Source organism: Sinocyclocheilus rhinocerous, unplaced genomic scaffold, assembly GCF_001515625.1.
Source record: "Sinocyclocheilus rhinocerous isolate Xijiao unplaced genomic scaffold, SAMN03320098_v1.1 scaffold3801, whole genome shotgun sequence".
Lineage (NCBI taxonomy): Eukaryota > Metazoa > Chordata > Actinopteri > Cypriniformes > Cyprinidae > Sinocyclocheilus > Sinocyclocheilus rhinocerous.
The window spans coordinates 29298-46452 of NW_015652297.1; the positions used below are offsets into that span (position 1 = coordinate 29298).

Consider the following 17155-nt stretch of genomic DNA (forward strand, 5'->3'; position numbering starts at 1 on the left):
GGTATGTGCCTATGGTGCGAAATACGCCAAAAAATTCCAAAGAAGAAGAAGAAGACTCTGAACAGACGTCATCGATCGCTCGCACGCGTCATCGCTGCCAGGCGGCTCAGTCGAGCGGTGACGTCATCGAGCGAGCGCCTGAAGATGGCGGATCCGAATGCAAAACAAACCGGACAGAAAAGGTAAACATGTTTCATAAACAGCGTTTTTACGGATAAATCTCGCGAATGCAGCTGCAACGATGCCTGTAATGCGGTACAGACTTTTGTGTGTCATTAAAAATCAAAACAAATCCATATTAAAACGGACACACCCGAACAAACGTCGTATTAAAATGTATATCAACACATGATACCTGCCTCTCTATTATCATGCGTTATTAATAATCTCGAGGAAAAGAGCAGCAGCAGTTTACTATTATATATTTATAATCGGGATGTTGAAGTTCAGATTGATCGTCACTGTTCATTCACGATCGAGAGTAAAAGCACCAGTAAACCTGTTTAAACTTTGAAGATCAAGTTTGCAGATTTCTTTGTTTTTGTCTTTTGATTGTACGTTTAATTTTCCGAAAGAAGATGCTCCCTACTGAGGGCCCTTCAGATGATCACATGATGTCACACTCATTATCCGCATGTGAAGGATGAGTGTTCATTTAATCCTCGTGACACAAGGAATTTGAGTTTAGTGAATTAAACATGTGTATTAGATAGCTGTCTGTGTCAGGAATATCATGTTTATATCTGTCTCATGTTATTCGTCCAGCAGCCCGAGATAATAAAGTGATGATCAGTGAGTCAGTAAACGGCTCAGTAGATGGTCATTTCTTTAGTAGTCTGCCTGTAGGACATATCAGTTTTACTATTTAGCAAATGTTGTGATAATCCAGTGAGATGTTTCTGAGATTACGTGGAGAAAAAAAACAACACACGACTGAAGGGCAAACCCATAAGCGATCTGTGGCAGCTGTTTCAGATATTTCTGACTGATTCTTTGCGTTTGTTTCTCTGTGTGTCTGTTCTGCTGAGCTTCATCCAGTGTGTATTTTAGTTTATCACACACACGTTCCTGATCAGATTCACAGAGTCTTCAGAGCTGCTCGTTACTTCAGCTGTCTAACAAGTGTTTCCAAACCGTCCAGAAACACGTCTTATCACACAAACACTCAGAGCCACAGGAGAGCTGTCAGAAATAATCCTAACTGAAGAATGTGCATGATGTGTTTCAGTCGCACCGCAGAGTCTGCGTTCATGAGGAGTCCCCATGTGTTCTCTGTGAAGCTGATGTTGTGTGTGTTTCAGTGTGAAGATCGCAGCCGGAGCAGTCGTGTGTGTGGAGAGCGACATCCGAGGAGACGTGACCATCGGTACATTCACTCACAAAACACACTTCAGCCGCTGACAGTGTGATGAGACACAGATACCATTTACCATGGGTTATAAACACAGACAGCTGTGCTCCTGTCCTCTGATTGGCCGGTCCAGTGTTGCTATAGTAACGGTGACATGACATCACTGGCGACGCCAATCAAAGCAATGAGTTTATGAACATTTGTGCTGTTCATGTTTATGTAGAGGTGGTTTTATCAGGAGCTGTGAGTGAAGAGCTGCTTCGCTCTGCAGGATGATGATCACGATCTGCTGACTCTGGTTTCAGGAGCGAGGACCGTGGTTCACCCGAAGGCGCGGATCATCGCAGAGGCCGGACCCATCGTGATCGGAGAGGGAAACCTGATCGAGGAGCAGGCCCTGATCATCAACAGGTCAGCGCTTTATTACTCGCGCTGTTCCTCACGAGACGGCCTTCAGCTTCCAAACACAAATGAACATAATAAGCTAAATAAGCTGAATAAGCTAAAACACAGAATAAAGTGTACCGAACAGTGACGTGACGCGATCAAATGGCACCCAGCGTAGAGTGAGAGGCTTGCACTCTTTATAATAAAGCAAACGTGGGCGATGTGGAAGCATTTAAAGTGTCATGAAACCCTCTGCTTCAGCGCTGGTCTTTCACAGCTTAGATCTGAAGAAGACTCCAGAAATGGGCTGTAAAACTGTGGAAAAGTGGGAGAAAACAACCAATAAAACACAGACCTACAACACACTCATTACACAGACAAATGAAAATATCTTTAAAACTGAAAGAATAAAGGCAGTTACTTTCTGCTTACTCTTCTTTCAATTGTTCGGTCTTTATATCATGGTTTGCTGTGTATCACAATAATCCGTCGTGTCATCTGCACATCTTTTATTTGAAGAAGACATGATATGTGCGTGTTCTGGGTCTGGGAGAATATGAAATATGTTCACATAAACTTATTATGAGTTAATGCTCATGAATAATACTGAGAAAAGTACTCTCCAGCCGCGGCAGATTAACACATATATCTCACTTTCTGTGACGTTGGTTCAACTTTGCTTTTTGAACCAGAAGAACGAAATTGATTCAAAAAATGAACAAATAACCACTTTTCTCTTAACAATAGACATAATGAATGCTAAAGTTGTTTTCACTGAAGTGAAACCTGTTCATATATGTTCACATCTCAAAAAATGTGTTTTAGGGTTTCATGACACTTTAAAAGTGTCTGAGAAAGACGTAAGAATCATTCCAAGCACCGACAGCGAGAGACTGTTTAGCGCTGCAGCGCATGTCTCTGATGAGAAGAGGAAGGGTGGCTGTTACTGTAAACTATTAGTAAATAAACTGCAGAATGTTGTTTTCTGATACACACACGAGTTGCTTGTATTCTGACAGCGATGACGAGCTTGCGGCGCTATCTGCTCGTTAGCAAGGGTTAGCCAAGTCCAAAGGAGGAAAATCTGCGCTGAAACAGCGTTACTCGTCAGCTGCTCAGAAACATCTTTACCAATTTTTACTAGGAATGTGACAGTGTGATACGTGCGACAAACATATTCCCAAATTCGTAATGAGAATCATTTATAAATCTGCTGTTGACAACAAAAAGAGTCACTGAGATCTTCCTGCTGGTTTCCGCCAAAATAAAAGCTGAGAAAGAGTAAGAACTCCATCAGCATTCATAAATGCTAGTATTATAATTTTACTGTTGTTCTATAAAATAATAAATAAGACAATAATAATGATATTAATAATTACTACAGATATATTAATACATTTATTATAAGATTCACACATAGTGTTCAATTTGGGATCTGTAATATTTTCTAATGTTTTAAAATAAGTCTCTTCTGCTCAGCGAGGCTGCATTTATGTGTACAGTTAAAAATACACGCCTGATTCAGAATCAGCTTTATTCGCCAAGTGTGCGCAAACACACAAGTAATTTGTTGTGGTTTTTAAGAAGCTCTTGGTACATGCATACATACATACATGCATACTGTATATACATATCTGACATGAAAACAGAAACATTTAAATAATACTTAACAATAAATAATAATGTGTATGAATCTGGAACAGAAGATTTATGTACAGATTTGTGCATTATTTACTCTATATATACAGCTGTATAAAAAATATGCATATGTATTTACGTAGTACTTGAGAGAGAGGCAATAATTATTGATGGAGGATGAATTACAGGCTTGAATTACAGAACACAGGTAATGATTCCTGTGTTAGCTGTTTAGGCTGGAGATGGCATGGGGGAAAACTGTTTTTATGTCTAGATGTTCTAGTGCGCAGAGATCTGTAGCATCTGCCTGAAGGGAGAAGTACAAACAGGTTGTGTCCGGGGTGAGAGGGGTCTGTGATGAAGTTACCTGCTTGTTTCTTCACTCTGGAGTTGTACAAGTCCTGAAGATTGGAGAAGGGTCTGGCTGCAGACATACACTTGCACTCTCAGACACCTGCACTTCCGTGAGTGACGTCACTTGCAGTCTTTTTTTATTTAATTTAATTGATTAATTTAAATTGAATCTCTCAACATTTTACACAAGTAGCCAGGTGGTGAAGACAAGAAAAAAGAAACTAAATCACGAAGTCACTTGCAATCGCCGCTTGCACTCTCAGCTACTTGCAATCCACACGAATCGTGCGTGTTGCCAATGGAGACAAGACGCTGTGGTGGTTAAATGATTAAAACAAATTTAGTACTATAACATACAGGGTCCTGCAAGTCATCTGTAGGAGAAAAAGACAAGACCCGCAAATCCGTGGCCACAGAACAGCAGAATATGAACGCCATGTGCAAAGTCTCTCTTTAAGCGCTTTTAAACCTCCCGTAGACAACCATACACTTAATATGGCTTAATGTGTTAAGATAGTGCTATTAAAAGATCAAATTCGATATAGTTTATTCATTTAATGTACTAGGCTACTACAAGGCAAGCATATGCTCATGAACACAACGAGCAAACTTATACTTTTCCTCCCATACGCCTACAGCAAAACGCTTAATGTGCCATAACGGACTAAGATGATAACGACGAGCATATGAGGGCTTTATAATCTTAGACCCTTATGCCACTTTATGCCACCTTTTGCGGTATGGGAGGAAAACACTATATACATACATTATATTAATAAACTTAATTTGATCTTTTAATAGCACTATCTTAACACATTAAACCATATTAAGTGTATGGTTTTCTACGGAGGTTTAAACGCGCTTAATGAGAGACTTTGCGCATCTGCTCTGTGTGTGTAATTTGATCAGCCAACAGTTCTAGCGCGGCTCTCACACGCGCATCAAGAGGAATCTACACACTCACCAGAATAAACGAGGAAAACTCCTGCGGCGAATAAAAAGGCTTACAGTTAATAAAGAGAGCTTCCAAGTTTGGGCAGCACATCTTCTTTAAAACTGTCACATCTGTAAACCAGCCTTCATTGATATAAAAACATAATCCACCGCCTCTCGTTTTCCCCGATGACTCGGTGACGCGGTCCGCTCTGAACAGCTGGAAGCCCGTTAGATGATGCATGCTGTCCGGGATGGCTCCGTTCAGCCAGGTTTCCGTGAAGCAGAGCGCAGCGGAGTTTAAAAAGTCCTTGTTTGTGCGGGTGAGGAGTTGTAGTTCGTCGGATTTATTTGCAAGGGAGCGGAGATTCGCCAGATGAATACTCGGCAGTGGTGTCCTAAAACCGCGCTGATGGAGTTTCACGAGCGCGCCGGCACGCTTTCCTCGCTTGCGTCCCCTGGAGCGCTTGTATAGGAACGCAGCTCCTCCGACTAAAATGTCCAGTAAAACGTCTGAATGTTCAAGCGTCGGCAAAAAGTTATCTGGTGTGCTATTCCTTATGTCCAAGAGTTCGTTTTTAGTGAAGCTGATCGGAAAAACGTTGCTTAAGACAGGACAAACAAACAAAAACAGTAAAAGTACCGAGGAGCAACAAACCGAGGCGGCCATGTGCGGCGCCATCTTGAATTGTTGAATTATTCAAGAAGGGGGTCTCAAAAATAGCCAACAAGTATTACTTTACTAACTTATTAATTTTAAGTTAAATTGTGGTTAGTTGGTGTAATGTCTGCTAGAATGTAAAAAAACCAAAAAATGTTTGTGTTCAATTCAGTGTTAAATAAATAAAAAAAATTCAGTGTTAAATAAATATTTTTTAATTATTGTTTTTTAATTGCTTTTTTTCTATGAAAAGCAAGACAAAACAATAAAAAGCACATTTTGGCTATTTGTGACCCTGGAGCACAAAACCAGTCATAAGGGTCAATTTCTGAAATAAATAATCTTTCCATTGATGTATGGTTTGTTAGGATAGGACAATATTTGGTTGAGATACAACTATTTGAAAATATTTCTTGTTTCTTCTGCGTTTCTTCTGCGTTACTTCTGTTTCTTCTGCGTTTCTTCTGTTTCTTCTGCGTTTCTTCTGTTTCTTCTGTTTTTCTTCTGTTTCTTCTGCGTTTCTTCTGTTTCTTCTGCGTTTCTTCTGTTTCTTCAGACTCAGCATGAAGCTTTTGCCGGCTCAATCTAACTTGAGTTTGTTTCCAGTGTCTCAGGCCTTAAAAATTGGGGACAACAACGTCATCGAGTCTAAAGGTGAGCGTCTGAAGCGTGTCGACGAGTAACGTGTGTACAGTGATGTGTTTAATGTGTGTGTGTGTTGTAACGGTGGTTGTCTTGTCCCAAAATATAACAAAAATAACAAACACACACACACAAAAAAACCCCTATCTGAAGCGGGAACCGAACCCGGGTCACCCGTGTGATGACGCTGAGTCCTAACCGCAAGACCACGTTTTGTTCTTAACGATGACTGCACTCAGACTTTACTCGACTCTCAGACCGAAAGCCTCAAAAACACAATCAGTTATTAATGTTCGGGCGCCAGACAAGTATATACCTGCCACATCTTTATATTCATTTCATTCATCCCTGATAGCACATCAGACAAACAAAACCATCCGCTACATACAAAAGAGTTAACGATAGAACAAAGGCAACAATACAGGAAAAGTTGTATGCAACTTTCTTTGTTTTTAATGAGGTATCGTTAATATAATATGGACAAGTTTTTAGATCTCTAAGCACCACAATTCCACTTAAAAAAAGAAAGAAAAATAATCGAACAAAACAAACCAAAACAAAACAGCACTTTTTAAATATGCAGAAATTAGTGCAATGAATGTACAGTGGGTACGGAAAGTATTCAGACCCCCTTAAATTTTTCACTCTTTGTTATATTGCAGCCATTTGCTAAAATCATTTAAGTTAATTTTTTTTCCTCATTAATGTACACACAGCACCCCATATTGACAGAAAAACACAGAATTGTTGACATTTTTGCAAATTTATTAAAAAAGAAAAACTGAAAAATGCTCAGTATTTAGTAGAAGCACCCATTTGATCTAATACAGCCTCAATATGGGGTGCTGTGTGTACATTAATGAGGAAAAAAAATTAACTTAAATGATTTTAGCAAATGGCTGCAATATAACAAAGAGTGAAAAATTTAAGGGGGTCTGAATACTTTCCGTACCCACTGTATGTGTGACTGCGATTAGAGCGAACACTGACTAAGGTCTGTCGTGCTGCTGAGTGGTTTGTGATTGTAGCTCGGTGTAGCTTCGCTTTTCTGTTGAATCTCTATCTTACTATCACTCTCTGTTGTTTAAAGTGATAAACTATAACTTAATTCCCACCATATTTCTGATATTATCTATCAAACTAATCTGATTTTATTCTAAAACTACGAGTGCAGCACGCGTGCAGCGTGTTAGCATTGATTAGCTATTAGCGTCTATTGCTGTTTTCTTTTTTTTCTCTCGCTCCGTTTCTTTTCTCTCTCGCTCTGTTTTTGCACGAGTTCATCAAACAACTGTGGTAAGTCAGAATCATTCATCAATCATGGTGAGTAATGGCTTCTTCTCCTGCTATTGTTGTTTGCACCGCTTGCCTCAGTGACGCACCCGCTGAGAAACCTGATCAAAGTGCTCTAGTTATTGGCGATTCTATTGTACGGAACGTGAAAATAGAGACACCAGCCACTATAGTCCAATGTTGCCAGAGCGCCTAACATCATGCCAAATTTAAAAGTGCTGGCTAATGCTAAACGTAAATACAGAAAAATTGTTATTCACGCCGGCGCTAATGATGTTCGACTTCGCCAGTCGGAGATCACTAAAAATAACATTAAAGAGGTGTGTGAACTTGCAAGCATGATGTCAGACACTGTAATATGCTCTGGTCCCCTCCCTGCTTACCGTGGTGACGAGAAACATAGCAGACTGTCGTCACTCAATGGCTGGATGTATACAGATGTTATTCCCCTGTAAAGACCTTGTCTCAGACGACCACCGGGACAAGACCACAGGAACCAGATGAGTCCTCTGCACAATGTGACTTTGCTGCAGCCTGGAATTGAACTGCTGGTTTTGTCTGGTCAGAGGAGCACTGGCCCCCGACTGAGCCTGGTTTCTCCCAAGGTTTTTTCTCCATTCTGTCACTGATGGAGTTCTGGTTCCTCTGGATTGCTTAGTTGGGGACACTTAATATCCAGTGATATCATGGACTTGATTGCAAAGATACTATTTAAACTGAACTGAGCTGGATGATGACATCACTGAATTCAATGATGAACTGCCTTTAACTGAAAATTGAGTGTTTACTATTGTCCTTCTGCATTATTGACACAATATTTTACTATTTAACAGAAAACACCGTGATCTACGGCTCCGAGTGTTTGAGACGTGTGCAGACCGAGAGACCGCAGGTAACACACACACACACCGTGTGTTTCTGATACACCAGAGAAACCTGCTGCTATTCTGACCGTCTCTGTTCTCTCTAGCCTCAAACGCTGCAGCTGGACTTCCTGATGAAGATCCTGCCCAATTACCATCATCTGAAGAAGACCGTGAAAGCAAGCTCCACTCCGGCGAGAAGCTGAGCATCTCAGATATCAGTGCTGTTTCTGTGTTAGAGTGTCATAGCTTGTGTTGTAAGTTATTGAGGACACATTAAATACACCTCCATGTCTCACTGTCCATGTGTTTCTTTTCTTCTCCACACGGTGGCGCCAAATGACAGACATAGAAGCAAACTCCTCACCTTTCAGTGACAACTGGCCTTTTTTGAGTTCAGAATGGTTCACCAATGAGATTTGCTTAGATCCAATGAGAAAGTGAGAAGGGGGGGGGAGTAATTTCTTTACTCTTTACTTCAAAAACTATGTCTAAACGGTAATATTTTGTGTATCTGAGGTCTGAGATGTGGGAACGGTGAAGAGAGAGAGTGGGTGAACATTTTGCATTTTAGGTCAGCATTGCTGTCTAATCAGACAATATTGTCTTTAATAGCACTTCATCTTAATAACATGGGATTTTGACCAAATATATTCAATCTTGATTTTTGTAAAATGTTACAACAAGATGTTTTTTATTTATGATTATTTATTTATTTGTGAAAAATTACAGCTTTGGACATATAAGGTAATACAAATATTTAAAAAATACCTTAAAGTAACTACAAATGAGCATGTAAAGCAAATATCTTTAAAATAACTCCGTGTGGAGCATGCCCCCGATACGCTGTTCTTTTCCCTCTTACCTGTTTGACTATGATTTCTGTTATTGTGGCACATGCATATTAAATTCAGCTTTTTTGATCGCTGATAATATAGAAAATATAAGTTCTCATTTTATTGAGTATGACAGTGTGTATAAATAGCAAACAGTGAGTCTGTGGGAAATAAAGGGCAGTGATTCTCTGCTTAAGCTGCTCTGAGAGATGCCCTTTGCATCAGGGTTTGAACTTCTGATGGGAATTGACACTTACTCTGCATTATTTCTGTACACTTTATTTTTTCCTCTTAGAGTAACATTTTAAATATTTGTGGCAAACTTCTAATTCATATCACCAGCAGCGTTTTATAAATGCATCACTCACGATGTGTTATGCTAGAGACGAAAAGAGTTAAATAAAAGGTTATTGTTGCTCACTGAAGCTCGCGCCTCTGACCGCGGGAGCGCGCACAGCAGACAGACGCGCTGCACGAGCTGATGCTTATAATTGCATTCTTCTGCTCCAGAATGAACAACAGCAGCGAGAATGAGCCCAGCAGCCCAGGAGAACAGGTGAGTTACTCCTAATGTCAGACAAACTAAAGCTGGCAGTGCATGATCTCCGTCATGGATCTCTGGTTTGGCTTTTGTGCTCTCAGTCATTATGATTGTCTTCTGATCTCTAGTTCTGTACTCTGACATACAGTAACATCTCTGTAATACTGTGAGTGTTGACCCATCAGATGCAGAGAGTCCTGTTTCTGGTTTTTCTGCAGGTCAGGACTCTGTTTGTCAGTGGCTTGCCGCTGGACATCAAACCCAGAGAGCTTTACCTGTTATTCAGGCCTTTTCAGGTGCGTGGAGTTTGATCTGAATCCACAAGACATGAAGTACATTTACATGATTACTGTACTTAAGAGCTCCTTTCCGTATCTGTACTTTACTTTACTTGAGTAATATATTTTTCTGGATACTTATGACTTTAACTTCACAACATTTGCAAGACAGATATCATACTTTTCACTCCACTACATTTCTATCAAGGTCCTCGAAGTATGCCGCAGCTTTGAGAGTCAGCGAGGGATTTTTTCTTCTTCTCTAAAACATGACTTTTTTTCCAGACAGTTTATCAGTAATCACTCTTGGAGGGTTACACAGAGTGATTTCTCAGCATTTCTTGAACACTGACCAGCTGCTAATGTGATATTTATTTACAACAATTCAATAATAAGAAGTTAATATTGTGGTATGTATTAGACACAATATTGTCTGATTTTGCTAAACTGTGTAAATGAAAACAACACCTATAAAGCCACAGAAGAGCTGCTGTGTCTCCTAACAGAACTCAATACTGTAGGTGTTTGACTGAAGCAGCACTTGAGCGATTAGAGAGCGTTTCTCGATGTTTGATTTGATGTCAAATAAATCTGTCTGCGTTGCTGTTTTGTTAAAGCAGTGTTGCTGTTATACAGCAGTTACAGTATACTGAGGCTATACAGTTGTGTTGCTGGGTTTTAAAGCAGGTAAATTTACTTTTGGTACTTAAGTACTTTTAATGCAAGTACTTCTGTACGTTTACTTAAGTAAATATCTGTCTTTACAACGCTCACTTGTAATGGAGCAATATCGGACCAGCAGTATCTGTACTTTGTCCACCTCTGCCACAAGAGACAAACATGTTGTGTTTTACTTCCATGAGTGAAATGAAATTACTGTCAACATGAACTGTGCTTCATTTCTGATTCTCTTCATTAGGGTTACGAAGGGTCCTTAATCAAATTTACCTCCAAACAGGTGAGAAATATATGATTTCTCTGAGTATATGAATCACAAGTACAGTATGTCATGCGTATTATTCCTGTATGATGCGTTAATATTCTTAATGTGCCCTTTTTACTTTTCCAGGGTTTTCTAAAGTTGTTTTCTAAAGCTGTGAAATGTGCGTCACTCCCTCAGATGTTATGTTAGAAACACAATCACAGCAATGTTAACTAGATAAAAGAGGTTTGTCGAGACTAACTGTGATGGTGGCTTGAGAAAGCTTTACAAAAGTTTGCAGTTGTTTAGAAAGCTTGAGATTTGAAGCTGTGCAGTCAGTCAGAACAACAGACGGTTACTAAGAGGATGTTGCTGTGTGGTTACTAGGGTGTTGTGAGTGGTTGCTAGGGTATTGTGAGTGGTTGCTAGGGTATTGTGAGTGGTTGCTAGGGTATTGTGAGTGGTTGCTAGGGTATTGTGAGTGGTTGCTAGGGTATTGTGAGTGGTTGCTAGGGTATTGTGAGTGGTTGCTAGGGTATTGTGAGTGGTTGCTAGGGTATTGTGAGTGGTTGCTAGGGTATTGTGAGTGGTTGCTAGGGTGTTGTGCATGGTGTTTAGGGTGTTGTGAGTGGTTGCTAGGGTATTGTGAGTGGTTGCTAGGGTGTTGTGCATGGTGTTTAGGGTGTTGCTAGGGTGCTTTGGTTGGTTGCTATGAGGTTGCAGGATGGATGTATTGTGAGTTGTTTTATAACATGTCATTCGAGCTAGACGCTGATGGAGATGTGTTTGGTGTGTTTATGTTTAGGTCCTGTTCATATTTACTCATCATTTCTAATCTAGTTTGCAATCACTAGTTTAATGCTCCTGTGATGTAACAAATGAACTTATAAAAATAGAAATATTTCATGTTAAGTCTCAAGTGCTGTGAGTTTAAAATCTGTTTAAAATAGTTTTAAATTGAGTTTAGCTAGTTACTCCATAGGATGTTAACATGTCATCTCCTCATATACTACTTTTCTTTCTTTCTTTCTTTGTGAAGCTTTCCATATTTGAAGTGTGTGTATTTTTAGAAATGCTTCTTATCTCTTTCAAAAGCATGAAGGATGTGGAGACACACTTCCCGTGTGATAATGAGGACATTTTAGGGTTAGAAAATATTATTATCTTAAAATGAAGACCGCTGTGTCTGTGAGCGACCGATATTCAGTGTTGAAGAAGCTTCTCTAAAACTTGACCAGATACAAGCTACTCATAAATTAAAGTAGTTAAGCTTCAGTCAAGCTACTCTTCTGAAAAAGTTGCTAGCTACATTGAAACTACATTTTTCCCCACAATGATGTGTATTACAAATAACTGAATAAGCATTGGAATGTTTTCAGTAAAATATTTGATATTTAAAAGAATACAATAAAATTAGGATGTTAATAACTATTGTTTTATTACACACAATATTCAAATATTTCAGACAGTGAAAAGTCAAAGTGCAAAATTGCAACAAATTTAGCATTGCAAGTAACTTAAAAATACCGTGTGACACTTCATCCAAAACAATGACCTGTGACTGATCAACATCTTATAGTTTGTGTTACAAAAGGAGCGAATGCTTGGAATATGATACAAAAGTTAAAAGTATTGTGGTCCAAGTGAAAACAGGAACGGTTTGACACCATCAGTCCAGAACTGAGATGCAGTGTCCTTCAGACTAATAAGAGCTGGCAACTCCATGTGTGTTCATACTGAAGATCTGCTAACTCGACACAAGAGAAGCTTCTCAAAATGTCTTTCAGAAAGACGGTTGTGCTTTGGAAGGTACATGTCTTTTCCAACACTAAACAACCGCTACAGTATTGCACTTAATGAAGACTCTCTGGAAAGCAGGATCAGGTTTGGTTGCTGTAGACTGCAGAGAACTGTCCACTTCATCCAAAACATGCTCCTGGTTCCCGGAGAATAAGCTGAGATGTCATCTCCTTCATTTTCTGACTCTCTTGAATCATCTGGCTCTGCGTGATGAAAACTGCTGTTTTATCTCTTTGCTCGTTCGGTGTGTAAGCCGCTGCCATCAAATACAGTTTACTGGAAAGATAACTGAAGGTCTGCTCACTCCACTGATGATGGCATCAACTAATGGCCCGCAGTATTGGAGGTTTTCTTGCTGGATTGACTGCAGCTTCTCAACAAGGGGCCAAGTCTCCGAGGTATGATGACTGGAGAGCATCGAGGGCCTTGGACACTGGTGCATGAGCTGTGAAATAACACAGAACAAAACATGACAATATGAGTGACAACAATACACCAGGAAAATCACAGGAGGCATAAATCATGTTGATTATTGTATTCTTAAGAGTTAACACTTACATTTTAGATGAATGTGATTAAAGGGGTCATATGATGTGATTTCAATTGTTCCTTTCTCTTTGGAGTGTTACAAGCTCTTGGTGCATAAAGAAGATCTGTAAAGTTACAAAGACTAAAGTCTCAAATCCAAAGAGATATTCTTTATAAAAGTTAAGAGTCAGCCACGCCTACCTAAAACGGCTCGTTCTAACACGCCCCCACATATCTACATCACTATGTGGTAGAGACGAAAAGAGTTAAATAAAAGGTTATTGTTGCTCACTGAAGCTCGCGCCTCTGACCGCGGGAGCGCGCACAGCAGACAGACGCGCTGCACGAGCTGATGCTTATAATTGCATTCTTCTGCTCCAGAATGAACAACAGCAGCGAGAATGAGCCCAGCAGCCCAGGAGAACAGGTGAGTTACTCCTAATGTCAGACAAACTAAAGCTGGCAGTGCATGATCTCCGTCATGGATCTCTGGTTTGGCTTTTGTGCTCTCAGTCATTATGATTGTCTTCTGATCTCTAGTTCTGTACTCTGACATACAGTAACATCTCTGTAATACTGTGAGTGTTGACCCATCAGATGCAGAGAGTCCTGTTTCTGGTTTTTCTGCAGGTCAGGACTCTGTTTGTCAGTGGCTTGCCGCTGGACATCAAACCCAGAGAGCTTTACCTGTTATTCAGGCCTTTTCAGGTGCGTGGAGTTTGATCTGAATCCACAAGACATGAAGTACATTTACATGATTACTGTACTTAAGAGCTCCTTTCCGTATCTGTACTTTACTTTACTTGAGTAATATATTTTTCTGGATACTTATGACTTTAACTTCACAACATTTGCAAGACAGATATCATACTTTTCACTCCACTACATTTCTATCAAGGTCCTCGAAGTATGCCGCAGCTTTGAGAGTCAGCGAGGGATTTTTTCTTCTTCTCTAAAACATGACTTTTTTTCCAGACAGTTTATCAGTAATCACTCTTGGAGGGTTACACAGAGTGATTTCTCAGCATTTCTTGAACACTGACCAGCTGCTAATGTGATATTTATTTACAACAATTCAATAATAAGAAGTTAATATTGTGGTATGTATTAGACACAATATTGTCTGATTTTGCTAAACTGTGTAAATGAAAACAATACCTATAAAGCCACAGAAGAGCTGCTGTGTCTCCTAACAGAACTCAATACTGTAGGTGTTTGACTGAAGCAGCACTTGAGCGATTAGAGAGCGTTTCTCGATGTTTGATTTGATGTCAAATAAATCTGTCTGCGTTGCTGTTTTGTTAAAGCAGTGTTGCTGTTATACAGCAGTTACAGTATACTGAGGCTATACAGTTGTGTTGCTGGGTTTTAAAGCAGGTAAATTTACTTTTGGTACTTAAGTACTTTTAATGCAAGTACTTCTGTACGTTTACTTAAGTAAATATCTGTCTTTACAACGCTCACTTGTAATGGAGCAATATCGGACCAGCAGTATCTGTACTTTGTCCACCTCTGCCACAAGAGACAAACATGTTGTGTTTTACTTCCATGAGTGAAATGAAATTACTGTCAACATGAACTGTGCTTCATTTCTGATTCTCTTCATTAGGGTTACGAAGGGTCCTTAATCAAATTTACCTCCAAACAGGTGAGAAATATATGATTTCTCTGAGTATATGAATCACAAGTACAGTATGTCATGCGTATTATTCCTGTATGATGCGTTAATATTCTTAATGTGCCCTTTTTACTTTTCCAGGGTTTTCTAAAGTTGTTTTCTAAAGCTGTGAAATGTGCGTCACTCCCTCAGATGTTATGTTAGAAACACAATCACAGCAATGTTAACTAGATAAAAGAGGTTTGTCGAGACTAACTGTGATGGTGGCTTGAGAAAGCTTTACAAAAGTTTGCAGTTGTTTAGAAAGCTTGAGATTTGAAGCTGTGCAGTCAGTCAGAACAACAGACGGTTACTAAGAGGATGTTGCTGTGTGGTTACTAGGGTGTTGTGAGTGGTTGCTAGGGTATTGTGAGTGGTTGCTAGGGTATTGTGAGTGGTTGCTAGGGTGTTGTGCATGGTGTTTAGGGTGTTGTGAGTGGTTGCTAGGGTATTGTGAGTGGTTGCTAGGGTATTGTGAGTGGTTGCTAGGGTGTTGTGCATGGTGTTTAGGGTGTTGTGAGTGGTTGCTAGGGTATTGTGAGTGGTTGCTAGGGTGTTGTGCATGGTGTTTAGGGTGTTGCTAGGGTGCTTTGGTTGGTTGCTATGAGGTTGCAGGATGGATGTATTGTGAGTTGTTTTATAACATGTCATTCGAGCTAGACGCTGATGGAGATGTGTTTGGTGTGTTTATGTTTAGGTCCTGTTCATATTTACTCATCATTTCTAATCTAGTTTGCAATCACTAGTTTAATGCTCCTGTGATGTAACAAATGAACTTATAAAAATAGAAATATTTCATGTTAAGTCTCAAGTGCTGTGAGTTTAAAATCTGTTTAAAATAGTTTTAAATTGAGTTTAGCTAGTTACTCCATAGGATGTTAACATGTCATCTCCTCATATACTACTTTTCTTTCTTTCTTTCTTTGTGAAGCTTTCCATATTTGAAGTGTGTGTATTTTTAGAAATGCTTCTTATCTCTTTCAAAAGCATGAAGGATGTGGAGACACACTTCCCGTGTGATAATGAGGACATTTTAGGGTTAGAAAATATTATTATCTTAAAATGAAGACCGCTGTGTCTGTGAGCGACCGATATTCAGTGTTGAAGAAGCTTCTCTAAAACTTGACCAGATACAAGCTACTCATAAATTAAAGTAGTTAAGCTTCAGTCAAGCTACTCTTCTGAAAAAGTTGCTAGCTACATTGAAACTACATTTTTCCCCACAATGATGTGTATTACAAATAACTGAATAAGCATTGGAATGTTTTCAGTAAAATATTTGATATTTAAAAGAATACAATAAAATTAGGATGTTAATAACTATTGTTTTATTACACACAATATTCAAATATTTCAGACAGTGAAAAGTCAAAGTGCAAAATTGCAACAAATTTAGCATTGCAAGTAACTTAAAAATACCGTGTGACACTTCATCCAAAACAATGACCTGTGACTGATCAACATCTTATAGTTTGTGTTACAAAAGGAGCGAATGCTTGGAATATGATACAAAAGTTAAAAGTATTGCGGTCCAAGTGAAAACAGGAACGGTTTGACACCATCAGTCCAGAACTGAGATGCAGTGTCCTTCAGACTAATAAGAGCTGGCAACTCCATGTGTGTTCATACTGAAGATCTGCTAACTCGACACAAGAGAAGCTTCTCAAAATGTCTTTCAGAAAGACGGTTGTGCTTTGGAAGGTACATGTCTTTTCCAACACTAAACAACCGCTACAGTATTGCACTTAATGAAGACTCTCTGGAAAGCAGGATCAGGTTTGGTTGCTGTAGACTGCAGAGAACTGTCCACTTCATCCAAAACATGCTCCTGGTTCCCGGAGAATAAGCTGAGATGTCATCTCCTTCATTTTCTGACTCTCTTGAATCATCTGGCTCTGCGTGATGAAAACTGCTGTTTTATCTCTTTGCTCGTTCGGTGTGTAAGCCGCTGCCATCAAATACAGTTTACTGGAAAGATAACTGAAGGTCTGCTCACTCCACTGATGATGGCATCAACTAATGGCCCGCAGTATTGGAGGTTTTCTTGCTGGATTGACTGCAGCTTCTCAACAAGGGGCCAAGTCTCCGAGGTATGATGACTGGAGAGCATCGAGGGCCTTGGACACTGGTGCATGAGCTGTGAAATAACACAGAACAAAACATGACAATATGAGTGACAACAATACACCAGGAAAATCACAGGAGGCATAAATCATGTTGATTATTGTATTCTTAAGAGTTAACACTTACATTTTAGATGAATGTGATTAAAGGGGTCATATGATGTGATTTCAATTGTTCCTTTCTCTTTGGAGTGTTACAAGCTCTTGGTGCATAAAGAAGATCTGTAAAGTTACAAAGACTAAAGTCTCAAATCCAAAGAGATATTCTTTATAAAAGTTAAGAGTCAGCCACGCCTACCTAAAACGGCTCGTTCTAACACGCCCCCACATATCTACATCACTATGTGG

General features: G+C 39.5%; 2 protein-coding genes across 3 annotated transcripts in view; both read left to right on the forward strand.

The window, feature by feature from the left end:
- The first annotated feature begins 54 nt into the window (after positions 1 to 54).
- On the forward strand, positions 55 to 8417 carry LOC107714472 (dynactin subunit 6-like). The gene is made up of 7 exons (XM_016520315.1): positions 55 to 182; positions 1302 to 1366; positions 1657 to 1872; positions 2000 to 2063; positions 5881 to 5978; positions 8087 to 8151; positions 8230 to 8417. The coding sequence occupies exons 1-7, from the start codon at positions 145 to 147 to the stop codon at positions 8326 to 8328; spliced, it is 645 nt and encodes a 214-aa protein (XP_016375801.1). The 5' UTR covers positions 55 to 144; the 3' UTR covers positions 8329 to 8417.
- A 4958-nt stretch (positions 8418 to 13375) lies between these two features.
- rbpms (RNA binding protein, mRNA processing factor) overlaps positions 13376 to 17155 on the forward strand; it is an 18437-nt gene continuing 14657 nt past the window's right edge. For both annotated transcript variants that reach the window (XR_001636984.1, XM_016520320.1), the window contains exons 1-3: positions 13376 to 13454; positions 13658 to 13735; positions 14637 to 14675. Coding sequence is in view for 1 of the 2 variants with exons in the window: in XM_016520320.1 (XP_016375806.1) it covers positions 13380 to 13454; positions 13658 to 13735; positions 14637 to 14675 (192 nt within the window). In the remaining variant the exon portion in view is untranslated. The remainder of the gene's footprint in view (positions 13455 to 13657; positions 13736 to 14636; positions 14676 to 17155) is intronic.

Excerpts from the sequence above, each read along its gene's own strand:
- LOC107714472 (XM_016520315.1), top strand. The coding sequence starts at position 145 with ATGGCGGATCCGAATGCAAAACAAACCGGACAGAAAAG. Across the intron at positions 1,367-1,656 it reads CCGAGGAGACGTGACCATCG|GAGCGAGGACCGTGGTTCAC; the intron begins GTACATTCACTC and ends CTCTGGTTTCAG. Across the intron at positions 2,064-5,880 it reads GGCTGTAAAACTGTGGAAAA|ACTCAGCATGAAGCTTTTGC; the intron begins GTGGGAGAAAAC and ends CTGTTTCTTCAG.